This window comes from Leopardus geoffroyi, chromosome A1 (genome assembly GCF_018350155.1).
Source record: "Leopardus geoffroyi isolate Oge1 chromosome A1, O.geoffroyi_Oge1_pat1.0, whole genome shotgun sequence".
Taxonomy (NCBI): Eukaryota; Metazoa; Chordata; class Mammalia; order Carnivora; family Felidae; genus Leopardus; species Leopardus geoffroyi.
In genome coordinates this window covers 111,011,603-111,039,048 of record NC_059326.1, presented here as the reverse complement: position 1 = coordinate 111,039,048, position 27,446 = coordinate 111,011,603, and the positions used below count along the sequence as shown (strand labels likewise).

At 41.0% G+C, this 27,446-nt stretch overlaps 1 protein-coding gene across 1 annotated transcript; it reads left to right on the top strand.

Annotated features, from left to right (window-relative positions):
- The first annotated feature begins 18,922 nt into the window (after window positions 1-18,922).
- Window positions 18,923-26,761, top strand: CDKN2AIPNL (CDKN2A interacting protein N-terminal like). Its single transcript, XM_045489195.1, has 3 exons — window positions 18,923-19,214; window positions 20,483-20,582; window positions 26,059-26,761. Exons 1-3 carry the CDS (start codon window positions 18,976-18,978, stop codon window positions 26,068-26,070), a joined length of 351 nt encoding a protein of 116 aa, XP_045345151.1. The 5' UTR covers window positions 18,923-18,975; the 3' UTR covers window positions 26,071-26,761.
- Window positions 26,762-27,446: the final 685 nt, after the last annotated feature.

Sequence of the window (27,446 nt, the reverse complement as noted above, 5' to 3'; positions counted from 1 at the left end):
TGGTCCCCTTTATTGGTTTGTCACAATAGCTTTCCAGCTCAGTGCTGCACCTGGGGAATGTTTTAAGAACACAGATTCTTGGGGCCCCTGGGTGGCTCAGTTGGTTAAGTGTCTGACTTCAGCTCAGGTCAATGATCTCACAGCTCATGAATTCGAGCCCTGTGCCGGCTTCTGTGCTGACAGCCCAGAGCCTGGGTTTGCTTCAGATTCTGTGTCTCTGTCTCTCTCTCTGCCCCTCCACCACTTGCTCTCTCTCTCAAAAATTATAAACATTAAAAAAAAAAAAAAAAAGAACACAGATTCTTGGTTGCCTCCCTCCTTTGGTTCAGACCACATGAAGTCAAATCTCTCAAGGTAGAGGCCAGGATCAGGATGTTTTAAACAGCTCTTCCAGTGATCTATGAAGCCAGGATTAAGAACTACTTTGTCTGCCTGCCTGCCTAGACTCCAGCATCTCTCTGTTCTCAACCCTCTCAACCACATCTATCAGTTTGATTTTCTTAAAGCATAGTTTATCTTATGTCATTCTCCTGCTAAAAATCCTTGAGTAGTTCATGCTGCCTGCAGGAAAGCACAAAATTCTTAGTGTGGCGTTCAAGGCCCTCTCCATCCTCGTCCACTCATTTTCCTGCCTACCCCATGCCCCACCCTATACAGCCACCTCTCCCTGAGTCAGTCTCCTGGCCCTGCTTTCTCTCCTTTGCTTATCTGGACTTTGGGTGTCAGCTGGGCACAGCAGAACACACTGAAACAACAGTGAACCCTCCTTAAGACGCTGAGTCCTCCAATAAAAGGAATGAGGAATTATTGCTAAAATGCCCCTCTTGATTCAAGTACCTTGTGTGCAATTTTAAGTGAAGAGAGTTTTGTGTGGCCTGCAGATGAAAGGAGATCAGCCAGCAGATACAACCCAATAAGTAGTAATGTGTAAACACAGGATAGCAGGAGAGGTGGGGCTCGTGATTGATTCCAAGGACATGGCATTTCAGCATTCTCCTTGCTTTTACTCAAGTCGGAGACAGAGCAGGTCTGGTAAGCACTGGGGCCAGGGCCATGTTTCAAAATGCCTCTCATGCTTTTTTGTCCCCCAGTCCTAGACAAAAGCAGAGGACCGCATTTGGATCTTGTTCAAAAGGTCAAGAGTGTTTTACTAAAACGATTAAACAATGTGTGTGTTTGGACTTTGAAATCCTTTCCCATAAAGAAATGCCTACCCCCAGATAAAATAAAAAGTGATTGTGTTGACTGACAGCAGGCATTCTTTCAGAACGGGGTCTGGAAATTGTTCCCCTCAAGAGCTTTCAGAGTGAAAATGAACCCTAAAAGAACTTCTGGGTAAATGTGGCAGAAGAGCCTCTCATGAATCTCCATCTGCTCCCTCCCAAAACTCTACTAAAAACAACTATAAAGGAGTAAAAAGAGTTACAAATCCACAAGGTCTATGAGAACAGGCGGGGAGACAGCAGCAGACAAAGGATGGAAGCACATTTTTGGAAGGTGGGAAGCACAGGAAGGAGTGGTGAGTCACACAGCAGCCCGGGGGAGGTTGAAGGCCTGATTCCTGCAAAGGGGCTCTGAGGGGAGAGGCAGGCCTAGCTGTTTAGCTGTCGGGGACAAGGAGGACAGAGCTGCAAATGGGAGGGCTAGTGGAGGCTGTGTGAGAGCACAGTCCCAGGGGCAAAGGGGTTGTACACCTTGCCCATTCCTGTAGGGCACCTGTGGTGCTCACTGGGGAATTTGGATCAGCACATGAGGCAGTGTGGAGGGTGTGAATAAAGTGCAGAGAATACAGACAACAGCAGAAGTCTAGATACCGAAAGGTAAAATCCCAGCCCCTTTTCCTCATGCAGCCAGACACAGCACTTACTCCCAGGATGGAGACTAAAGAACCCTCTTCTATAGAAGCTGAGCAAACTCAAGGGAAAGACCTACAGATACAGACATGATATGGATACAAACCTTCAATGGAGGAGCCAGCTCATGACCAACTACCTCTACAGGGAAGTTTGCTGTTTGACAAGTTCCATCTAAGCATGCTGATCAAAGCATAATTCTTAGATATTATCAGGTAGCTGAGATCCTCAGACATTTAAGGAAAGCTTCAGACATGAGAAACAGGTATGTGGGGAAGGGGAGGAGAGGAAGAATGCCTAAGTTCAGGGAGAAGAAAGCTTTAAAAATGCTATAAAATCCTCAGGGAGAGAAAATAAGGTTTCTACTTCAAGGTTCATTATCCATGAAATGTCAGAACACCAGGGATAATAAAGAAAAGACCCTGAAAGGACTCAGAGAGGAAAAACAGGTCAACTGAGAGGACTGAGGATTAGAATGGCACCAGACTCCTCAACAGCAACACTGGAAGCTGGGAGATAATGGAGTCAGGCCTTTAGAACTCTGAAAGAGAATTAGTTATAGCTTAGACATCTAAACCCAAACCATTAATTACGGGAAATGGTAGAATAAGAGATGTTTGTAGACCCAAAAGACCACAAATAATGTGCCTCTCACACTCCCTTTCTTAGGAAGATCTCTACCCAAATAAAAGAATAGTCCAAGAATGAGGAAGGCATGCCCAGGAAAGGGCAAAGGGATGCCCATAGTGATGCTGAAGGAGAGCCTGGATGACAGTGAGGCAGAAGGCCCAGGGGCAAGAGCTCCCCTCTGAGCCAGAGGACAGAGGACTTCAGGTGAGAGATGGCCAGATTACCTGACCAGTATGCCCAAGTGGAAAATTATATTGAGGAGCTATTAGACAGTTATGAGAGTTAGCAATATGTTTATAAAAAAACTGAGTAAATAGAAAACACAGAGCTATTGCGACCTATAACAAACAAAAAAACAAACAAACAAACCCCATGACACATAAACTGTGAAAGCAAATAAATGCTGCACCAAGAAAATTTACGTAGCCACAGTAATGTAAACACAGATTATTGATTTAACCAGAGATTGTAATAAACAGCGCTGAGAAGCTGGGGGAAAGGGAAGGAGGATGCAGGTGGCAGTGGATAAAAGAAGCAAAGCCTCATCTCCCATAATTGCAAGAAAATGGATAATGTCTAAAACTGACAAATCAACAAAATAACACTATAAGCATATTATTTAGAGAAATGGAGGAGGTGGTTAAAACTGGCAGAAACAGCTGAAAGAGATTATTTATTTATTTAACTGGGTACCTCTGGGTATCAGGCTGGGGTTGGGTTTATGTGGGACAGGGAACTGCTATTTTCTTCTCCCCCCCCCAAAAAAAATTTTTTAATGCTTTATTTATTTGAGAGAGAGAGAGAGAGAGAGAGAGAGAGAGAGAGAGAGAGAGAGAGAGAAAGAGAGTATAAGCTGGGCAGGGGCAGAGAGAGAGGGAGACAGAATCCACAAAGCAGGCTCCAGGTTCTGAGCTGTCAGTACAGTGCCTGATGCAGGGCTTGAATCCATGAACCACGGGATCATGATCTGAGCCGAGGTCGGCCACCAAACCAACTGAGCCACCCAGGCGCCCCGGGAAACTGCTATTTTCCACGGCCCCGGGAAACTGCTATTTTCCACGATACACCTTTTAGTCCTATTTGACTTTTTGTGTGTATACATTATTTTCACAAAAAATAAAAAGTTTTTAAGAGAGAAATCAAAAGCGGGGCACTCCATGAGTTCGAGCCCCGCATTGGGCTCTGTACTGACAGCTTGGAGCTTGGAGCCTGCTTCGGATTCTGTGTCTCCCTCTGTCTCTGCTCCTCCCCTGCTCATGCTCTGTCTCTCTCTGACTCAAAAATAAATTAAAACATTAAAAAAAATTTTTTTTAATAAATCAAAAGAAAATATTTTCAGTGGACAAAAACATGTCAGGTATTCATTAATTACATCTCTGTGATTTTTTCTGTCCTGTTGATCTTCCTCTTCATTCATCCACGCATTCATTTATTTTCTTTCAAAGTCTTAAATATGGATGGGAAAATGTGGTGGGGTGGCCAGCAGAAAATGCATTTGGGATATGCTTACACTAAAAAAATGATTTGTTGTTTATCTGAAATTCAAATTTAGTCAGGTGTTCAGTACTTTTATTTCACTAAATCTGTCATTCTAAAATGTGGCCTCTCCTTTTGCTTATCCCACAGGCTAGGCCTAGGGCTAGACAGCGGAATGAGAAAGTTCGTCTGCAATTAATATTCACAGTGCGGGAGACAGGTATAGAAACTAACAAAACTACCTGGTCAGATGCTGAGCAGTGATTTGTTACACAGTCAAGATGTGTATGGCATGGTGCCAACACAGTCTCGGTGAGTATATTAAAGAAGTATATTAAAGAAGTGCAGTTCTTGCCCTGTGACTGGCAGCTGGGTCCCCCATGGGCCCAATGCCTGGAACTTCTCCCTCTATTTGTCCCTCATGGCTTGGGAGCTGGGCCTAGGGCTCCTGGCGGTCATCATCATCCCTCCCGCAGCATTTTCTCACGAGAGAGGGGGTGGGCAGGATGAGAAGTGACTTCAATTTATCTAAATTCAGGAGTGGGACCACACACTTCATCCTTCTTCCTTTTTATTAAAAAACTAGCTCTTAGGGCACCTGGCTGGCTCAGTCTCTAAAGCATCGATCTTGATCTTGGGATTGTAAGTTCAAGTCCTATGTTGGGTGTAGAGACTTAAAAATAAAACCCCAAAACAAAAACTGTCTCTTAAGCAAATTCTTACACGGATGCCCAATCTTGTCTGTAGTGTGCTTACTTAAGAGTTTCTCTCAAAGGAGGATTTTTTTTCTTGAACTATGGGGAGAGTCTCCACCACCACTGACTAATGGTAGGAAGGTAATCATTTTCTCCCTTTTGTGCTGGGGAAAGTGTTCTTTGGGGTTAACAGAAGTAACACTAAGGATATGCGAGTCTTCCTGCAGCTAAAATCATCTCTGGAATATGTAAACATAAAATTTGGAAATACATAAATGTATATAAAGAAAATCAGCTATAATCTGAGGAAGAACACAAAACATAAAGCGTTTTTGTTTTGCTATTAATTATTCCTATGTGAGTAGAGGTCAAGGGCAGTCAGGCAGGCAGCAGTTTTCAGAAATTTGTCTGGGATTAAGATTATTAGCTATAGGGTCCTATTCTACAAAACCAGCAGTGAGAATGACAAAAGAGTTCGCTTTGCTTAAGCATTTTCAAAGCTTTCTAAAAACAAATAGCTGTGGCCATATATTTTTTGTTAACGGTAAAATACTTAATCATGTATCTTGGTCAATCATGAATTTATTGTAGATGTGAGATAACTGGGAGCTCAGTTCAACCCAAGCAAGTATTTTCTATTTTTCAGACAACTATAATTGTTTCAAGTTTTTCTATTTAAAGATGAAATCTGACTTCATATAGCTCTCTCAATCTTTGGCCCTATGCCTGCCTTGAAAAGCAAAGAATGAGTTATCTTCTACAAAATAGCCCTTCAAGGATCTGAAGGCAGTCCTCACAATTGTGTCCTCTGCTGCCATACGCCACCTGGTCTCCAGCTCCCCTCCTCCATCTCCTTCCTGGTGAGCACTAGTTTATCAATGTGTGCTTGAAATGAGGCATTCAGACTGAACTCCTGGTATGGCCTGAGGCGTACAAAATAGCAAGAACTGTAACTTTCTGTGATCTGAATGCTGAACATTCATTTGGTTAGGTAAAAGCAGCCGCTAGATCGCTGTTTTAAGAACATCAACTTTATGGTCTCTGGCAGAGAGACGAGTCTAATTCAATAGAAAAAAACTTTAGGCTTACACTTACAACAGATTAAAATATTCATGCATCTAGATACAGAAACACCATCTTATATGAATATAAATAATGGATTAACAAACTTTTGCACAACAGAAGCTAACCTGATTTTAATGTTACTACCTCTCAGTTACCTTTGCACAGTAACTTCCTGCAGTAGGAAGCCTTTGGGGAATGTAATTTCCACTGCCTTGTGATGTTAATTTGAGGCAATTATCATAAGTAGACTAAAAAAAGTTTTGCATATTATTTGTTCTTGTGGAAGCCCTGGGCTGTTGGCGAGTCAGGATACTGGAGAGGCCATAGGAGAGGAATATTCAGAATTTAGAAACTTCTTTAATAGCCTCGGATCATAAGGTTTCAAAGCTTTTAATGTTTCCCAGCTTTTGGGCTGGTAAAACCTTCTTTTCTGCAGATGCTGGGAAGCCAGCTTGAAGAGCTCTGAGAGCTCTCTCCACTTGATATTTTAAATGCACCTGCATTTTCAGGTTTTCCAAGGTAGGATAAGCAAGAGTAAAACTGCTTCTCCAGTCCATTTGGCTACTTTAAAACAGTTTTGTCAGGTACAGAGGGGAAAATAAGTAAGCTTTTCCCCTTGACACTTCCAGAACCACTGTAAACTTGGGTTACTTGCTGAGCTTACGTGTGGTGGGAAGAAATAGAAAACCCTGGTGTCTGTAGTTCAGTGCTCTCATCTGACCACCCTCAGGAGGCCTTTTTGAGCCATTTCCAGGAGTGTTTTAACCTGTTGCATTGGTCCCCCTCTTCAAGACCAAAATCAGAATAGAAGAGTTTAAAGTGTTCTTAATAGTAAGTAACTTGCTGTTTCTCCAGATATTTGTTCCTGTGCCAGGGCCCTAGGCTGGGGGTTTTCAGCGCATCAGTCATAAAGTGGGAGGCTACACAGAAAGAAGAAAGATTTTGCTCAGGAGAGTATGGAAATTCAAGAATGTGAGAGCTGTGATTGCAATAACTATGCAATGGCTTTAAAGACGAAGGAAGCCCGTGGCTGGTACAAGTTTGGGCACAAACTTTCTACCGTGTACTTCAGCAAAATACAGTAAATGCTTTAAAAGTGTGCGTGTTCAAGGGGGCACCTGGGTGGCTCGGTAGGTTGGGCATCTGACTTCGGCTCAGGTCATGATCTCATAGTTCATGCCCCACATAGAGCTCCATGCTGACAGCCTGGAGACTGGAGCCTGCTTCAAATTCTGTGTCTCCCTCCGTCTCTGCTCCTCCCCTCCTTGCACTCTGTCTCTCTGTCTCTCTCTCTCTCTCTCAAAAATAAACATTAAAAAAAAAATTAAGAAAAAAAAATTATGCAGGATCTTTTGAACCAGGAACCTCACTTCTAGAAGTTTATCAGAAGGAAACACAAACAAACCTGGATGTCCACAGAAGTTCAGTTGAAAGGATAAGTCATGTTGGCATTGATTAAAATTTTTTATCATAACTTAAAAGTAGGGGAACGTCCCATTTCAGAAGGAACACAAAAGTGTTTTGGCTTTGAACTATCACCCTCAACAAGGATAATAACAAATCTGCCAGCTATGTATTTGGTGAAACCTGGAGAAAAATACAACCTCCAAAGTGTTGATAAGAGTTGCCAAAGACAGGGACACATGGGTGGCTCAGTCGGGGTTAAGCACCCGACTCTTGATCTCAGCTCAGGTCTTGGTATCAGGGTTGGGAGTTCAAGATCCTCACTGGAACCTACTTACAAAAAAAAAAAAAAGAAAAATGTTGCTAAAGATGAAAAAAAGCAGAATATCTGGTGAAACTTCTTGAGTGAGGAGGGAAAATAGAGCTTCTCCAGCAAGTATTCCCTTCCAGAAGGGGAGGATCCTACTCTGAAAGGGAACTACAAGGACAAGGCCTAAATTAAACAAAACAAGATTGCTGGGGATGATGGAAACTCTTGGAAAGCACTATGGGGGAGAGAGGTACTTTTAAAAGTACTCTTAGAAACAAAGGCTGTAAAAAATTCTGGGAGACAAATGGACAGAGAAGCTCTCCTCAACCAAACTGAAATCTAGAGGAGGTGACTTCTCACAGAAGCTATGTTTGAGATCCATCACTGTGATAACGAGAAGCTTCCTTGGTCCCACCTCTCCACCCCTCCACCACATTTCTAGGGTAAAAATTGCTACCAACAACAGTGGAACAACACCTGCAAGACACTCAAAGGAAGAAAAGTATGGGCCAAGAATTCTATCCACCAAACTGATCTTCAAGTATAAAGCTTACAGATATTTTTAAAAATAATTATATATTTTTTATTTTGAAAGAGAGAGAGAGCAAGCTGGGGGGAAGGGCAGAAAGAGAGAGAGAGAGAGAGAGAGAGAGAGAGAGAGAGAGAGAGAGAGAATCTTTAGCAGGCTCCACACCCAGCTTGGAGCCTGACTAGGGACTCAACCGTGAGATCATGACCTGAACTGAAATCAAGAATCAGATGCTTAACCAACTGAGCCACCCAGGTGCCCCAAGGTTAGAGAAAAACATTTTAAAACATGTAAGAAATCAGGGAATATTATTTTCATGAGCCCTTTCTGAAGAACCCACTAGAACCATAGAACAGCAGTCTTAACATCACGTGGCAAGCCTTATGAAATCAGGGTAAAAGGAACTTCCTTGAGTATGGAATGTATTTAACTATAGACATAAGAGTAAAACAAATATAGAAATCAGGGTGACAGGTCAGAATTCAAATGTTACATGCCTTAATAATGTAGAAATTTCTAGAGAGAAGATAGGAATAAGAATGAGCTTACTAATTGCCTCGAGTCAATGGATTCACAGGATAGTATTTAAAGTTTCCAAATCATTGGAGCGCCTGGGTGGCGCAGTCGGTTAAGCGTCCGACTTCAGCCAGGTCACGATCTCACGGTCCATGAGTTCGAGCCCCGCGTCAGGCTCTGGGCTGATGGCTCAAAGCCTGGAGCCTGTTTCCGATTCTGTGTCTCCCTCTCTCTCTGCCCCTCCCCTGTTCATGCTCTGTCTCTCTCTGTCCCAAAAATAAATAAACGCTGAAAAAAAAAAAAAAATTTAAAGTTTCCAAATCAAGTAGAAGCTTAAGCATATTTAATACAAACACTAAAATTGATAATCCTATGATTATATGATGGGGGGGGAAGGATTGGATTACAAGATAATTTTATTTTGCTCATAGTAGGGAATCAAAAGATACAGTGCCAAAAGAAAATGGATGAAGGGTATTTTACATAGATAACTTCTAGAATAAAAATACAAAACTTCCTAATAGCAAAACTACATTAAGGAAAAGGGGAAATACAAAAATGCATTATGAAAACCAACATAAAATAATGACACAATTGAGAACAAATATATTTGTCATTTCAATAACTGAGTTTAATTCATCTTTTAATTTTTTATTTTTTTAAACGTTTATGTATTTATTTTTGAGAGAGAGCGCACCAGCAGGTTAGGAGCAGGGAGAGGGATACAGAGGATCCCAAGCAGCCTCTGCACTGTCAGCACAGAGCTCGATGTGGGGCTAGAGCTCACCAACTGTGAGATCATGACCTGAGCCGAAATCAAGAGTCAATCGCTTAACCAACTGAGCCACCCAGCCACCCCATAACTCATTTTTTAAAAATAGTTTTCAAAGTAGAATTCAAAATTCGATCCAACTCTAAACTGTACACATCTAAGATAAAATGATTCTGAAAGGTTAATAATAAATGGATGGGCAAAGAAAGGCATACCAAAAAATTATAAACATTAAAAATCTTAATATCTGACAACATAAAATTCAGGGCAAAAAGCTTTAACCAAGATAAAGAGAAGTAATCTTTGTAGCTAAAGACTACAATCCACTATAAAAATTTAAGTTATGAATATTTATGCATTAAGTAATATAGCAAGGACTTTCATATAATAGAAACTATAGAGATATGAGATTTAGACAGAGACACACTAATAACAGAATAACTTTTTTTTCCTTTAAAGTTTATTTTATTTATTTTGAGAGAGAAAGAGAGAGAGAGCAAGGGAGGGGAGAGAGAGGGACGGAGAGAGAGAATCCCAAGCAGGCTCTGTGCTGTTAGCCTGGAAGCTCAACTTGGGGCTTGATCGTTAGGAACCATGAGATCATGGCCTGACCTGAAATCAAGAGTCAGTCCCTTAACAAACTGAGCCACACAGGTGCCCCTAAAAGACTTTGATTTACCTTTCCCAGTCCAGAACAGATCAAGTGGTCACAATTAAATGATGATCTAGAACTCCACACAACACAATCAACAAGGTAGATGTTATTGATAGGGATCAAACATTGTCCTATGAGAATAGAAAACATACTATGTTTTCAAGTGCTCTGGAATATTCATACACATACACTTAGACACATACAAAAGATTATATATTAGGCCACAAACCAGACCTCATTACCACAGTAAAAATAATGCAGATAGCATTTTATAATAATGACACAAGAATCATTGACATTTATAACATGTTCAGAAAACAAATATTGTGCTCTTTGGATATATATGGGGGTCTATATTAAATAACTCTATAATCAAAGGGAAAATATAAATTCAAAATTGCATAATTTCTAGAAGACAACAATAATGAACATACCATATAGAAGGATCTCTGAGTACAGTTAAAGTAGTACTCAAAGAAAAATTCATTTCATTAAATAATTATATCAACACAAATGAAAGAAAAGAAATGGATTAAACTGGCTTAAAAAACTAGAAAAATATTTTTAAAATAAGCCAAAGGAAAGCAAAAGGAAAATTTAATAAGGATAAATACAGAAATTAATCAGTTAAAATAACAAAACTATAGTGGAACTTATTAATAAATAAGCTTATTCTTAGAAAAAATTCAATCATGTTAACTAACTGGAATTTAAATAAAATCTTGAAAAAAAGAAAAAAATTCGGGGCACCTGGGTGGCTCAGTCAGTTAAGCATTAAACTTTGGCTCAGGTCATGATCTCATGGTTCATGAGTTCAAGCCCCATGTTGGGCTCTCTGCTATCAGTGCAGAGCCCACTTTGGATCCTCTATCTCCTCTCTTTGCCCCCCTCCAACTCTCTCTCTCTCTCAAAAATAAATTAACATAAAAAAAGAAAAAATTCAATAAATTAGTTAACCACAAACTAATTTCAAAAAAAAAAAAAAAAGAGAGAGAGAGAAAGAGAATGTACAAACACCCAAAATAAAAAATTACAAGGGGGAGGGAAAGATTCACACAAACATTGGAAAGTAAAAAACAAATTTAAAAAAAGCATACAAAATACCATAAGAGAATATCTTATACAGTTTTATGCAAATAAATTAAAAAACATGTATGAAATGTACAATTTTATCAGAATGCTAAAAGTAGAAAACCAAAAGGGACTAATGTGCATAAAATAATTTGAATAAAAATATTATGGATAAATATATACAGATGTAGTATTATACAAAATATAATAAATATTAATTTCAATATAGAATTTTGTCAAAATAATTTGGCAGTGTGGAGTGTGGAGCCTGCTTTGGATTCTCTCTCCTTCTCTCTCTCTGCCCCTCCCCCTCTCATTCTCTCTCCCTTAAAAGAAAAAAACTTAAAAAAAAGAGAAAAAGAATAAAAACTTACAATTTCTTGGGGCGCCTGGGTGGCGCAGTCGGTTGGGCGTCCGACTTCAGCCAGGTCACGATCTCGCGGTCCGTGAGTTCGAGCCCCGCGTCGGGCTCTGGGCTGATGGCTCAGAGCCTGGAGCCTGTTTCCGATTCTGTGTCTCCCTCTCTCTCTGCCCCTCCCCCGTTCATGCTCTGTCTCTCTCTGTCTCAAAAATAAATAAACGTTAAAAAAAATTTAAAAAAAAAAAAAAAAAAAAAAAACTTACAATTTCTTTTCATAAAGCAAATATAAGTACACTAAAACCAAAATATAATAACAATGAAAAAAATAGGACAGTATCATTTTCAAATATCAGTGCAAAAATCCTAAATAAAATTTTAGTAAATAGAATCTAAAAGCACTTGGGAAGAGGGCGCCTGGTTAGCTCAGTCAGTTGAGCACCAGACTCTTGGTTTTAGCGGGGGTCATGATCTCTCAGTTAGTAGGTTCTAGCCCTGCATTGGCAGCACTATCAGTGCAGAGCCTGCTTGGAATTCTCAACCTCTCCCTCACTCTCTGCCCCTCCCCAACTCTCACGCTCTCTTTTTCTCTCAAAATAAACTTAAAAAAAGCATATTGGAAGAATAATATATTGTGACCAAATGCAGTTTATTCTAGAAATGGAAATGAAGTTTAATGTTAGAAAATCCACTAATAAGAGTCATTATAAATCATATCAATAGTTCTAAATATAAAATTATATGACTGTGTTTATAAGTACTGAAAATGCATTTGATAAGACTAAATATTTACTCTCATTTAAAGACAAGACATTCAGTAAAATGGGAATTAATGGATACATCCTCAAAATGGAAAGCAACAGTTTACTTAACAGGGGAACACTAGAGACTCAGATATTTAGAATATGTTAGACTTAGTAACCAATGCAGTAGGGACAAAAGAAATAAATTAGTGGTAAAAGAAATTGAAAAGAAACATTCTAGATCATTTTCTAGAGTATCTTCTAGAATTCTCTTAAGGTTTTCAGGGCCACAATGAAAAGAACTGGTGAGGAAGGTTCTAGAAGATAATCTGAGGAGAAGAAGGAAAGAAGAGGAGCAGAAAAAGGAGGAGAGGAAGAAGGTGAAGAAAGAAGAGGAAAAAAAGAAGAAAAAAGAAAAGAAAGCGTAGTGGCTTAAAATACATTCACAAATTCTTTGATCCTCCATTCAAAAGATGGAGCCTAATTCTTTTGTCCTCAATTGTGTACTATACTTAATGACTTACATCTAGTGAACAGAGTTAAGTTCTAAGTGATGGTATGTGACCTATGAGTCTATGTCATAAAGAATATTGTGGCTTCTGCCTTGCTTTTTCTTGGTTCACAAACTCTGAAGAAAGATCCCTGCCCTGTGAGGAAGGACACACAAGCAGCCCTGTAGATAGGTAGGTCCATGCAGCGAGAAGCGACATCTATGGCCAACAGCATTCTTGGAGGTGGCTCCTCTAGCCCCTAAACAGGCCTTCACATAAATGAAGCCCCCACCAACAAATGTACTGAAACATCATCAGAGACCCTGAGCCAGAACCACACCGCTAAAGCTACTTGTGAATTTATAGAAATTGTGAGATAACAAATGTTTATTTTTTTGCTATCAAGTTTCAGAGAAACTTGTTATGCAGCCATATAAGGAATACAGAAGGCAAAATAAAGTCATTTTCAGATTGACAAAAAGTAAGTTTGTCACCAACAGATCTGTACTAAAGGAAATAACAAATTTTTCAGGTAGAAGAAAAATGATACCATATGGGAAGTATAGATAGAGAAGGAATGAAGAATAAATAAAGTAGTGACTATATGTATTAATCAATGTTTGATCAGGTTTTAAAATACATAACAACAAACATACCCAAATAAATGCAGAGATACACCCTGTTTACAGATTGTAAGATTTGATATTGAGATGTTAATTTTCCCCAAATTGATGTATAGATTCAGTACAACCCCAATTAAAAACCCAGTAGCCTAGGTGTGCCTGGGTGGTCAGTCTGTTGTGTCCAGCTCTTGGTTTCAGCTCAGCTCATGATCTCACAGTTTGTGAGTTCAAGCCCCGCACTGACACCACAGAACCTGCTTAGGATTCTTTCTTTCTGCCCTTCCCCTGCTCACTGTTGCTCTCTCAAAATAAATAAATAAACTTAAAAAAATTTTTTTTTAAATAACCCCCCAAACCAGCAGCCTGTTTTTGTAGAAATTGACAAGCTAGGGGCGCCTGGGTGGCGCAGTCGGTTAAGCGTCTGACTTCAGCCAGGTCACGATCTCGCGGTCCGGGAGTTCGAGCCCCGCGTCGGGCTCTGGGCTGATGGCTCAGAGCCTGGAGCCTGTTTCCGATTCTGTGTCTCCCTCTCTCTCTGCCCCTCCCCTGTTCATGCTCTGTCTCTCTCTGTCCCAAAAATAAATAAACGTTGAAAAAAAAAAAATTAAAAAAAAAAAAAAAAAAGAAATTGACAAGCTAATGCTAAAATCTGTATTAAAAAACAATAGACTAACATAGCCAAAAGGGGTGCCGGGCTGGCTGGGGCGGTAGAGCATGGGACTCTGGATCTCAGGATTGTGAATTCAAGCACCATATAAATACATATATATACATATATATATACACATATATACACACATACATATATATATATACACACACACACACACACACACACACACACACACACACACACACATATATAATATAAAGAGAACTGAAACAATTTGATCTTAAGACTTACTATAAGGGGCGTCCAAGGGGCTCAGTCAGTTAAGTGTCTGACTTTGGCTCAGGTCATGATCTTGCGTTGGGCTCTGTGCTAACAGCTCAGAGCCTGGAGCCTGCTTTGGATTCTGCGTCTCTCTCTCTGCCCCTCCCCCATGCACACACTATCAAAAATGAATAAACATAAAAAAATTTTTTAATAAAAAAAAAGACTTACTATAAAGCTATAGCAGGAGTTGGCACATTATTGCCCATGGGCACAATCTAGCCTGCAGTCTGTTTTTGTAAAGCCTACAAGCTAAAAATGCTTTTTACATTTTTAAATAGTTGGAAAAAGAAACAAAGTAAAGTATGCAACAGGAGTTATATGCAGCCCCCCTTTACAGGAGAACTTTGCTAACTCTGAGTCACACTAATCAAGACCGTATAGTATTGGTAAAAAGACAGACACATAGATCAATGACACAGAATAGAGTCCAGAAATAGACTCACATAAATATGGTCAATTGATTTTTGACAAGGATATCAAGGTAATTGAATAGAAAAAAGATAGTCTTTTCAACAAATTGTACTGGACCAATTAGGTGACCACACAGCCAAAAAAAAAAAAAAAAAAAAAAAAATCTCAACCTATGTTGGGAAACAATTTCTCAGTGGGTCTCTCATGTATCTGCACATTTTAAGAGTTAGACACTAACTGCCCTTTTCTTCTAGACTGTCTTTTCAAGGATGTTTGTCCATGAAACAGCTTAGAGATAGTGTCCACCTTCAGAGTAAAGGGCAAGTTTGTTTACTGTCCAGATAAAAAAAGATAATGTATTGTTCTGGGTCAAAGGTTGGGCAGGTTTGCTTGCAGTCCTTTGTAAAAGATTGCTGTTCCCTAAGCTGAGGGTTCCTCAGCTGTGACACAAACCCACTGTGCGTACTCTGTACTTTCTCCACCCGGCCCCTTGGCATAGCCCACCGTGGGACTTATGGACAAGGGAACCAACATCAACTTGAAGCCCACGCTGCTCCCTATGCTGTGAGTCATCAAGTTCTTTGTCTCTATCATAGGAGTCTTAGATCATTTTCCAGCAGCCATTGAAAATGGGCCACAGTAACTTGTTACCTTCCAAGTGGGGTAAAATTTTATACCCTTTATCACTCTTGACAATCCATACCTTGCATCATATGCAAAAATTAATTTGAAATGAATCATATATCTAAATGTAAAACCATAAAACTTCCAGAAGAGAACAGAAAATCTTCATGTCATTGGGTGAGTCAAAGTTTTCTTAGAAAGGACCAAAAGTGTGACTCAGAAAAAAAAATTATATTTCATCAAAATATAAAACTCTTGCTCTTCAAAAGCCAGGATTTTTAGGGCAGCAAAACTATTGTGTTACTATAATGGTGGATTCACATCATTACACATTCACCAAAATCTATAGAACGTACAACACCAAGAGTGAACCCTAATGTAAACTATGGACTTTGGATGATAACGACGTGTCAGTGTAACAAATGTACCACTCTGGTGCTAGATGTTGATAGTGCAGGAAGCTGGAGGGAGAGGAGAAAAGGAGATGGATACTGCACTTTCTGTTCAATTTTTCTGTAAATCTAAACATGTTCTAAAATACAGTCTCTGGGGCGCCTGTGTGGCTCAGTCAGTTACACGGTTAAGCATCTGACTCTTGGTTTCTGCTCAGATCATGATTCTCATGGTTTGTGAGTTTGAGCCCTGGTTCATGAGTTCGAGCCCCACACTGGGCTTTGTGCTCACAGTGCGAAGCCTGTTTGGGATTCTCTATCTCCCTCTATTTATGCTTCGCCCCTACGCATGCTCACATGTGGGAGCTCTCTCTCTCAAAATAAATAAACATTAAAATTAAATAAATAAAACAAAAACCAAAAAAAGTATCTCTCGTTTCTAAAATGGCAAGGAATGTGAGTAGACATTTCTCCAAAGATATGCAAGTGACCAATAAGCACACGAAAGATGCTCAACATAATTAGTTCTTAGGGAAATAAAAAACCACAATGAGATCCGTCTTTGTACACACTGAGATGACTGTAATAAAAGAAAGGGAAAATAGTAAGTGAAGTCATACAATGCTGGTGAGTATGGAGAATGGTGCAGACATGGTGGAGAACAATCTGTCAGCTCTTCAAAAAGTTAGACACAGCAATCCACTATATCATCAAGAAAACTGAAAATGTATGTCCACACAAAAACTTGTACATGAATGTTCATAGCAGCATTATTCATAATAGCCAAAATGTAAGAATAACCCAGATGTCCATCAAATGATGAATGGATAAAGAGAATGAGGCATATCCATATGATGTAGTGGTTTTCAGCCACAAGAAGGAATGAAGAACTGCTAACACGGTACAACATGGATGAGCCTTGAAAACATTATACAAGTGAAAGCTAGTCACAAAAAATCACATATTGCATGATTCCACTTATGTTACATGTCCAGAACAGGAAATCCATAGAGACAAAAAGTAGATTTGTGGTTGGTAGATGCTGGAGGGAGTGGGGAACAAGTGCTAATGGATATGTGGTTTCTTTTGGGGTGACAAAAATGTTCTATGTTTGGTTTGTGTTGATTAGTTGCACAAATCTGTGAATATACTAAACCATTGGATTATATACTATAAATGGGTGAAACTTTCTGGTATGTGAAATATATCTCAATAAAGATTAAAAAAAAAAGATGAGGTAGGAAAATTGATCCTTGTCTATATAAGTAAGTACTCCACTCTGAGGAAATCTGAATCATAAAAACAAGTTGGAAATAATAAACTGGGGGAAAAAAGAAATAATAAACTTGGCAATAATTTACAAGACCAAAGGTCCTATAAAATGTTAATACCAACATTTTTAGACTACTTCACATTTTGAAAGAATAATGTAACAATATCATGTTATTTTTATAATACCTATTTGTATACATTTGGGTTCTTCCGATTTGCATGCATGTATGAATATATTTGTATGTAGGTATATATACATATATGTATATGACTCATTATCAAAAACGATGCTAAATAAGCTAGTTGCTGGAGGACCCCTTAGCTTTTCCCCACTCCAGTGGCCAAGTTAGCTGTGGAGCTACAGCCGCTGATAACAAAACTTGGGTTCTAATTTTTGGGCCAGCCTCTCAACTGTATATCAGGTGACCAAGAAGTTGGTTCAGAGAAGTCTGATCAATGTTTTTCAAAGTTTGCTCAGCGCCAGATGGAATCAACTACCTGGAGCCTTGATTTTGAGCATCCAGCGAGAGGCCTGGGAATCTGCTATTTCAACAAGCCCCTCAGGAGATGTGATCTGCACTCAATTTTGAGAGTCCTGGCTGTGGGCACCTATTCCTGACTGCTGTGGAGAAGCTGAGACTGTCTTGGTTTTACACCCCTGTTCACATTCTCCCTGCTTGAGGGGGTGAGAGTACTATGTCTCCCTATTGTTAACCATAATGGGAGATCACTGAGCCTGGTACTGGGTTTGTGAACACAATGTCCTCATTAGACTGCCTGGTATTTCCATTTTGTGTGGAGGTTTCTGCCTGCTGGGGTCCTAACATCCCATCAGAAACTGCAGAAGCAGCAGACATCACCGATGGCTCTGCTCTGCCTTTGGACCCTACTATGTAGCCCTGGATCCTGGATTCTCGGCCCAGCTCTGTACCTCTGTACCAAATGATAAGGGATGATGGGGAATACTCTTAGGTCAATAATCTCTCAAGGCTGAAGGGGGCTCAAGTGATTTCCCAAGTGCTGTGCTTGAATGCTTCCAGGGATAGGAAATTCACTACTTACAAGTAAGCTCTTCTCTCAGTGGATCTGCTACCTGACACCTGAACAGTCACCAGAGTTATGCTAGTTCACCTGCTCAGCTCCTGTGGACACATCCATTCCAATTCTTTCCAACATCTTTTGGAAACAGAGGTGTCACTGCTCTGGTTAAAATCCTTCAGAGGCTCCCCATTCCTCTTAGGAACTAGACCACAGTCCCTACCATGGCCAGCTATTTTTGCTGATCTTTGCTGCCTCATCTCCTTCACTGTCCCCCACTGTGGAACCCTGTCACACAGATCTTGGCCTGTTCTTACCAGGCCAGACTGGGTCTTACCATGGCCTATGTCTCTTTACGTGGTTAACTCCTGTTCATCTCTCTGCTCTCCTGTATCACTTCCTGGATACTCACGTCTGGATCAGGTCTCTTGCTTATTCATGCTCCTAACACTCTGGGCCTTCTTATGAACATCTGCCAACGTTGAATATTTTCACTCAAGCAATTATTTCACTCACGTTTGCCTCCCCCAGCAGACAGCAAAGTTCATTAAAGCAGGGCTTTGAGTTTGCTCTCTTGCATCCCCAGCATCTAGCAAAAGGCCTGGCAGGTATTTAATTGGCTGGGTGGCTGGCTCCGGGAAGGTGGGCCACAACCTGAATGGGTGTCGAGACCTTTGGGAATTAATCAAAGACCCTAAGTAGCTACACATATAAGCCCTCAGAACTGAGAGCATCCATCTGAGGGCTGGGTGCCGGGGGGAAAGCCCCAGGGCAAGGACACAGCACAGCTGTGGCTGGTACCGAGCTGCCGAATGGGAGAGGGGCATTCCGTCTCTGTGCTTGGGGCCTCCATTTCCCTACCGGTTCCCCGCGGGTCGACTGAGAACGGCCCCTGCGACTCCTGGGTGGACGCACGCCAGGCGCCTGGGACTGCGGAGGTCTGAGGGGCCGGGGCCGGGGCCGGTGAGGCCGCCGCTCCCGGCGAGGGCGCTCCAGGCCGGTCGTCCCTAGCAGTCGCGCGCCGCTAGGGCCGCTCTAGCCGCCGGGAAGTGGCGCGGTGCGAGTCGGGAAGGCGGCGGGCGGGTGCGGCCCTCGGCGGCGGAGGGCGCCATGGTCGGTGGCGAGGCGGCTGCCGCGGTGGCGGAGCTGGTTTCGGGGGTGCGGCAGGCGGCTGACTTCGCGGAGCAGTTCCGCTCCTACTCGGAGAGCGAGAAGCAATGGAAGGCTCGCATGGAATTCATCCTGCGCCACTTGCCCGACTACCGCGACCCGCCAGATGGCGGTGGCCGCCTGGACCAGCTGCTGTCCCTCTCCATGGTGTGGGCCAACCACCTCTTCCTGGGTTGCAGGTGCGGACCCCTGCGGGCTGGCTGACCCTGTCCCCTGCCTTCAGACTTGCAGCCCTCCCCTGGGGCTGAGCCCCCCTTGCCAGTGCTGACCCCGCCCCCAACCTCCTGGCGCTCTAACCTGTGGCTGTTGACCACGTTAGTCCGCCCTTTTGGAAAGGTATTTAACCTCTGAGCCTCAGTTTTCTCACTTGGAAAGTGAGTTGTGATGACTGCAATGTTAAAGACTAAAAAAAAGCACCTAGCACAGGCTGCTATCTAGCAAGAGCTCAACCTTTGGTGAGCTCTAAAATGCCATTGTTATGTGTATTATTACTATTAATTTAAACTATCATCTTTGCCAAGTACATTTTTAAGTGCCTTGGCTCCTTCCACCCAAGTGGCAAACGTGCAGAGACAGAAACTGAGGTCTCCAATTTACATATGAAGTAGCTGAGAGAGGCCCGGATGGTTTTTGACAGGATTAGTAGATTTTACCAATTATGGCAGGATGTAATTTGTGGCCTTTGGCTTTTTCTCCCCACTCTCCCTTCTGTTGGACCCTTAGCAAGAGCCAGCCATTGCCTCTCTGCCTTTACAGATATAAAAATAACAGATGCCTTCAAGAGACTGCTTTTGAAGAAGGTGTCAAATCTTGAAGCTCCACATCCTTTTATCTTAGCGTCCTGAAATTGTTAGGATAATAAGAGGACTCGGCTTAGTCCTGCTTTCTGTGCACCTTATGGATGTCTGACTCTGGTCACATGGCCCCTCCAACCCCTAGCCACTTGGTTTTGCTTTCAGATGTTGGGGCTTATTAGAATAGGATTTGAAGAAGCAGTGCCAAAGGCTCTTTCTCTATTTTCTAGGTGCTCCTGGGAAATCCTGGGTAATGGGTTCCAAGATTAGGTAAATGTCAGAAAATTGGACAAATGAACAAATAATGATTACATTAGACCAGAATTCCATGTGTTTAAAAAATAAAATTTGGTCCTCATACTGTATCCATGCATATGTACTGCCAGATGTATAGTGCGTCTGTTTTCGTAAATCCTTTTTTGGTTTGGAAGTCTTGAAACGACTGCTCTATTGGCATTCCTAGAGCCACTTCTGAGTCCACAAGCCGGAAGAACTGTTTCCAGATTTACTGTTGAACATGTGTCCCTTTCCTGTAGTATCACATCAGAGCTCTAAGAGTCGAGTTCACAGTCCAGCTACTTGCAATTTCTTATTAGTCCACAGTGACAAGTAATTCCTCCAGGGTTTTTATCTTACTACTTTTTATTGTGCAGTTACAACAAAGACCTTTTAGACAAAGTGATGGAAATGGCTGATGGGATTGAAGTGGAAGACCTGCCACAGTTTACTACCAGAAGTGAATTAATGAAAAAGGTAAACAGGATTTCTCAGTGCATTTGAAATGGTATAGAGTTAATGGACCCTGCCTTTGTGATGATATATGTTAGAGTATATTGTTTTCTGGATGTTCTTGTTTACTCCTCAAGGATTTAAGCCCTTTCATTAAAAAATTTTAAAAATTTGTTACTGAAGTATAATTGACTTACAGTATTCTATTTGTTTCAGGTGTACATCATGTTTTTTTACATTATAAAATAATCTCCATGAGAAGTCTAGTTACCATCTATCACCACACAAAGCTTTTATAGTATTAATGACTGTATTCTCTGTGCTGTACATCACATCCTCATGACTTATTCATTTTATAAGTGGAAGTTTGTACTTCTTAATCCCTTTCACTTCAGTACCCACCTGCCATCTGGTAACCATCAGTTTGTTTCCTATGTCTGCGAATCTTTTTGTTTTATTTGTTCGTTTTTTTTTAGATTCCACATATAAGTAAAATCATTTGTCAGCATTTGTCTTCATCTGTCTGACTTATTTCACTTGGCAGAATACCTTCTAGGTTCACCTATGTTGTTGCAAATGTCAAGGTCTTTTTTTTATGGCTGAGTAGTATTCCATTTCACACACACACACACACACACATGCACACACACACACACACACACACACACATACATATATAGCATGTAATCTTTATCCCTTCATTTATCCGTGGACACTTACGTGCTTTTTCACTTTTATTTCTCTGTAATTGGTATAAACCTTTTCACAGCTAGATAACTAAATTACACATTTTTGGTGGAGTAATACATAAACTCAACCTCTAAACTTTTTTATTTTTTAAAACATTTTATCTTTAGGTAATCTCTACACCCAACATGGGGCTGGAACTCACAACTCTGAGATCAGGAGTCACATGCACCACTGACTGAGCCAGCCAGGCACTCCTCCAAACTTCCTTTATGAACATTGTTTTGAGCTTTTTGCTTACTTTTTAAGAAAATGTTGGCTAGAGTGCTACTTTTTTACACTTATTGAAAAAATCTTTTTGGTAACATTTTTACCCCAATGGGTGAGAGTCTAACCAGACTTGTTTGGCCCTTCTGACTTGCTGATGGGAATGTAGATGGAATAATGCTCACATATAGGTGTTCCCTGTTCTGTAGGGCTTAGTCTGATTTGAAGTTGTACACTTTATATGGTGAGCTGTTGCCTGTGGAGCCTTGTATCTGGGTCCTGGTGCTGGGGCCCTGGAGAGTGGCAGAAAGCAGCTCAGATGATGGGGCTGGGCATCCCGGTTGCTTTTCTTTTTTTTTTTTTTAATTTTTTTTTTTTCAACGTTTATTTATTTTTGGGACAGAGAGAGACAGAGCATGAACGGGGGAGGGGCAGAGAGAGAGGGAGACACAGAATCGGAAACAGGCTCCAGGCTCTGAGCCATCAGCCCAGAGCCTGACGCAGGGCTCGAACACACGGACTGCGAGATCGTGACCTGGCTGAAGTCGGACGCTTAACCGACTGCGCCACCCAGGCGCCCCATCCCGGTTGCTTTTCAAAATCCCCTCCAAACATGGTTTTTCTCATTTCGCTTGGCCTTTTTAGGCAGTAGAATTAATTGCTCCCTCTCCCAAAGTTTGTTTCCTTGGCACTTTACTCAGGCCTCTTTTAGAGGATTGTAAGCTTCTCAAGGGGAGAGATGGTGCCTAAAGTTTTAGTCCTTCTGTCTCCAAAACCTAGTATAGGCTTACCCTAGAGCAGCTCAGAAAAAGCTTACAAAATTGACCAAACCGATAGAGTGAAAGACTCATGCCCCCTGTTTTAGTTCTATCCTCAGAAACATAGGTAAGCCCTTGCCTTGCCCCAGTTGGGTCTTGTTTTGGGAGGCAGAGCATATAAAGAGGTTCCCTTCTATGTGGGTATCAAGGAACTAATCAAAACTTCAGCTTCCCAGAAAGTACTTCGGCCTCAAACATCATACCCCACTCAGATAGTTTTGTTAAAAAAAAAAAAAAAAAATTATATATATATATATATTCTTTTTTAATCTGAAGTTGGAAGTCAGGAATTGGAAGTTTTTGACTTTTTGGATTGTCTTCTGTAATACTTTAAAAAAAATCTCTAGTCAGTGCTTCAATGTCCCATAGTGGTAAGGTTCCTGGAGCTCAGTCACGGAGCAGCTAGATAGTTGCTGGCTGCCTGAGTGCACCCCATGGGGAGGCGTAGGCAGAAGGAGTAGGATGAGCTTTTACTTCCTAACTGCTTGTGGCAGATTCTTTCCTTGCTTTTTGCTTCCAAGAGGTATTGTGCCCTCCCTAAAGACTTTTCACATCAGTTTTCTGTTACACTTCTCTGTCTTGTATGTAACCATAGTCTTTCCAGTCATGCTGGACTATGAGAGATCAGAACCATTCATGGAGGAGCACCTGGGTGGCTGAGTCAGTTAAGCATCTGACTTCGGCTTGGGTCATGATCTCCTGGTTCATGGGTTTGAGCCCCACCCATATCAGGCTCTGCGCTAACAATGTGGAGCTTGCTTGGGATTCTCTCTCTCTCCCTTTCTCTGTCCCTCCCCAACTTGCACTTTTTCTCTCTCAAAATAATAAATAAACTTTAAAAAGACCAAAAAACAAAACAAAACAAAAAACAAAAAAGGACCCTTCGTGGTGTTTGGGTTGCAGATCAGGAGAGACTAAGGAGGTTTTGTAATTGATTGGTATGACCATAGATTGGTGTGCAGAAATTTGTGTGTGTGTGTTGTGCCAGGGTGTCTCTCAAAGCTGTTAATATTGTAAAGGGGTCCTGAACCTCAAAAATGTAGGGATCCTCTGCCCTGTGATATTCATTTTTGACACTGTTATTTCATAGTGTCAACATCCAGAGAAGAGTCCTCAGGCATGAACCCAGTATCCCTGAAAGCAGCTCTGCTCGCAGACTAATTATTTTCATGTTGTCACCTGGAAGAGGCCTGCGGGGAGCCTATACTTCTAGAGTGTTTTTAAGAGTATGTGTGTCTCAGCTTCCTTCAAATAAAATGTCAGTTGGTTAGGCGTCTGACTCTTGATTGTAGCTCAGGTCATGATCTCAGAGTTCGTGAAATGGAGCCCCATGTCAGGCTCCACGCTGACAGCACAGAGTCTGCTTGAGATTCTCTCCCCCTCTCCCCTGCTTATGCTTTCTCTCAAAATAAATAAACTTAAAAAAAAAAAAAAAAGACTCTTGTAGATATTTCGATCCTAAGAAGTCTTCTGATGTGTGTGCTATGACAGACTCGTGTGGTGTTGAAGGATATCCCTAAGAGGCTCCTGGAAAGTGTTGTGGAGACTTCGCCGTTCTTTTGTCTCTTGCCTGAGGTGTTTGCATGTGATAGAGGCTAGCAAACATTAAACAATGATGCCAGCCCAGAGACCGAAAAAGCTTGATATTGAGCCATGTACCTGAAAATGTCTGTTGTAGTTCTGCCCAGAATAGATCTTAAGCTGTGAAATTAGAATTTAGGTGGGTTTTGAAGCTGGCTAGCAAAAAGAAATGAATCAACTGGAATTGTTGGTATCTTGAGACTGGACAGTGAAGATAATTTAGGACATAATGTCTTTAAGATTTAAAAATATTTTGTAGTTATTCTGCACTTTTGAGGCAAATACATCTCTGTAGTCTATCCAACTCTTAACTATTTTGGTCCCAGAGAAGAAATGAGCATTGGTATATCAAATAGATGGAGGGTATGATTTTTCTTCTGATTCAAATACAAATATATTGAGCAAACAATCTGTTATTTAACAGCCATCCCTGGCCACTTACTAGCAGCCTTTGTGGTTGACCAGCTTTATCCATTAGTGAGCAATACTTAACAAAGAGCAGCAGCTCACTCAGGAAAGGTGTTATTACTCTGACTGTCAGAGTTAATATTTCCAGACCATGGTCTTAAGGAGAAAGAGGAGTGATTAACTAGGAAGCTGTCATTATTGGCTCATAGAATTTGTCAACTGAATTTCTTGGCCCATTTTTCCTGAGAACATTTTTATCCAAGAAGGAACATGGCAGTATAGAAAGTGACTATATATGAAATGTGAAAGAGAAAGTAGGAAAACAAGAGTGCTTGCATTTCAAGAAGTTCTTTCTGTGCATTGTGTCTAGTCTTGGCAAGCTCTAAGGTAATGGAACAGCCACTCCCTTGGTGAAAGGAGATGTGATTTTAAGGCAGCAGTTAATTGTGAGCGTTAAGACAAATGCAGGGGCACACGAGTGGCTCAGTTGGTGAAGTGTCTAACTCTTGATTTCAGCTCAGGTCATGATCTCCTAGCTCGTGAGTTTGAGTCCCATGTCGGGCTCTGTGTGGACAGTGCAGAGCCCGCTTGGGATTCTCTGTCTTGCTCTCTCTGCCCCTCCTGCACTCTCATTTGCACCTCTCCCTCTCTCAAAAATCTTTAAAAAAATCTTCAAAAAAATAATAATGTAAAACAAATGCAGCTTGTCAGATTAGTGGAGTTACATTTCCCCCTTTATCCACCAGAAATAGAAAAAGCAAGAAAAGCTTTATCTGACCCCACAGGCCAGTGTGTCGCCTGGTTGGTGCCCAGGATGAGAGAATCATGTGCTAACACCTTATGTCAAAGACCGTATTTGGAGCAGCCAAAGCTGTGGCAAGCTTGTGCTGCTGTAGTCTTGGTCTGTCCTTTTGGAAATTTGAAAGATACCTTAGGGGGTTTTCTTTTCCTTCAGACTAAAGATGGTTTCTTTAGGTGATGTTGTATTCTTCTAACAGGAGGAAGACTTGTTATATTTTGCTTTTCCCAAGGAATTTTGCTTTTTCATTGCTCAGAAAGACTGAAGTGACAGGCTTAGCTAGGAAATAGGTCATACCTTGAAAACTCTGATTACTGAAAAGACTCTCAGATTGATTCACTCACATTGCTGAATGTTAAGGAAATCCGAATACAAGGTGACAGCCAAAATGATTTCTTCACACCCAGCTTAAAAGTTGTCTAAAGACAAGTTTAAATTTATCAAAGGTGCTAGAGAGCACCCAGAAAGAATATATTTGCTTCATTTTGCCACTATTTGAAGACATGCATTTACAGTTTTTAATAGTGCGAAATCCAGAAATACATAAATAACCTTCACATCTCCTAACTATCCTGAGTCAATGTGAAATCTTGTGAATTACTACCTGGATTCAACTGATTTTAATTTAGAACAGTGTTTGTGTGATTCTGCTTTTAGAACCCTTCACTGCAGAGCATGCCATGAAAAAAGTTATATTTCAAGTATTTCTCATCACTTTTAATTGTGACATTTATAGATCACGAGTGACAAGAGAAAAAATTAGGCTCTAGGTTCCAAATGGATGGTTATGTTGATTTTTTTGTTTTCTATATGTAGTAAAATAATTCCTGAGTGTACTTTCCATGTAGGTAGTACATAGTGTATCACTGCTGTATTTTAATTTATGGATTTGATTGGCTGGACTACATAGTTCAATAACCTTTTCTTTTTTTTCCCCCAGCATCAAAGCTAAGGCAGAAGATTCATCACATTTTCAACATCAGCTTAGGAAGGAGGCTGGGATGAATGTGACATTGACCACAGCAGCTCTCTTAAGATTCCTGGTATTTCAACCTGTAGGAAATCAAGAGGCAGTTGGAATGATAGATAGTCTTGTCTAGATTGGAGTTTTAAAAGGTCTCATTCTTCCAGTAGCTATCATTCTAAAAGTGTGCATGGATATTTGTGGATTTATAAATCATGCCTTTTTTTATTCTTACTTTTTGAATGTCAAACTTTTTGTTAAAAAATCCCTATTTTTTTTATGTTGATGTAATAATTGTAGGTAATGAATTTTACAATTTGGATTTTTCAACAATGTATATTCAAGTCTGATTCTGTTTCATGGTGTTCCCTCCCACCCCACCCCCCCGCCCCCACTGAGGCAGACCAGCCTTTATTTCCTTATTTCTTTCTGAAGTTTATGCCATCTTTATGGCCATTGCTACACACACTTATCTTTTTTTAAGAGATGAGTGAGAATCAAATCGTAGGCCTCAAGTACCTGCCAACTCATGGGAAGAGGCAACTTCTGAAAGGGCATCTGGCCTTTAAAACTGATACCAGATGCCACAGCTTGGTCCAGGCAGCCAGTTGGTTTATAGATTCTCTAGAAGGTCTCCTAGGCTGCTGAATAAAACCCACATTCTCTTTTTCTGGAGGGACCCTGAGGGTTTTGGTCTTGTATATTCGTGGATTGCCTTGCACATATCCCCTGAAGAAATAACTTTAGTGCAATGTTGTTTTGCTCTGAAGTTCTCATATTAATTTCCCTCTTTTATTTAATATATCTGCTCTTTATCCCCTCCCTCTTCCATTTTATTTATGATTTTATTTATGACTTATTTTTAAGTAACCTCTACACCCAACATGGGGCTTGAACTTAGAACCCCAAGATGAAAGGTTGCATGCTCTACCAACTGAGCCAGACAGGTGTCCTCTCTTTCATATTTAATACCCACAATTAAGTACTTACCTCCAGGCATAAATCCGACCCTTGATCTTAGCCAAAATGCCAAGAAGCAATATCCAGGCATAAATCCTGAGAGAGGGACTTCATTTGGGGTCAGCAGTATAATAGTCACAGCAGGATTCACTCATCACTGAGCTTGGTATTGAGGGTAGTGGTGAAAAAGACAGTGAACCCTGTCTTAGCTTAACCTACTGGTAAATTCAGGTAATTAAAAACCCAGAAATGCTGAAGAGAGCTGGCTGTGGGAGCATTTCTCTGGCAACAGAGAAGTGGGAAGGCTCTCACTGCTCAAGGCTAACCATCACATCTTGGATGGAACTCATCTCTGCGCAGCCTGTGGCTCTAATCTGTAGCGATCACTAGGGTAGACCAAGTGA

Coding starts and splice junctions, on each gene's coding strand:
- CDKN2AIPNL (XM_045489195.1), top strand. CDS start 18,976: ATGGTCGGTGGCGAGGCGGCTGCCGCGGTGGCGGAGCTGGTTTCGGGG. Junction 19,215..20,482: donor CACCTCTTCCTGGGTTGCAG/GTGCGGACCCCT, acceptor TTTATTGTGCAG/TTACAACAAAGACCTTTTAG.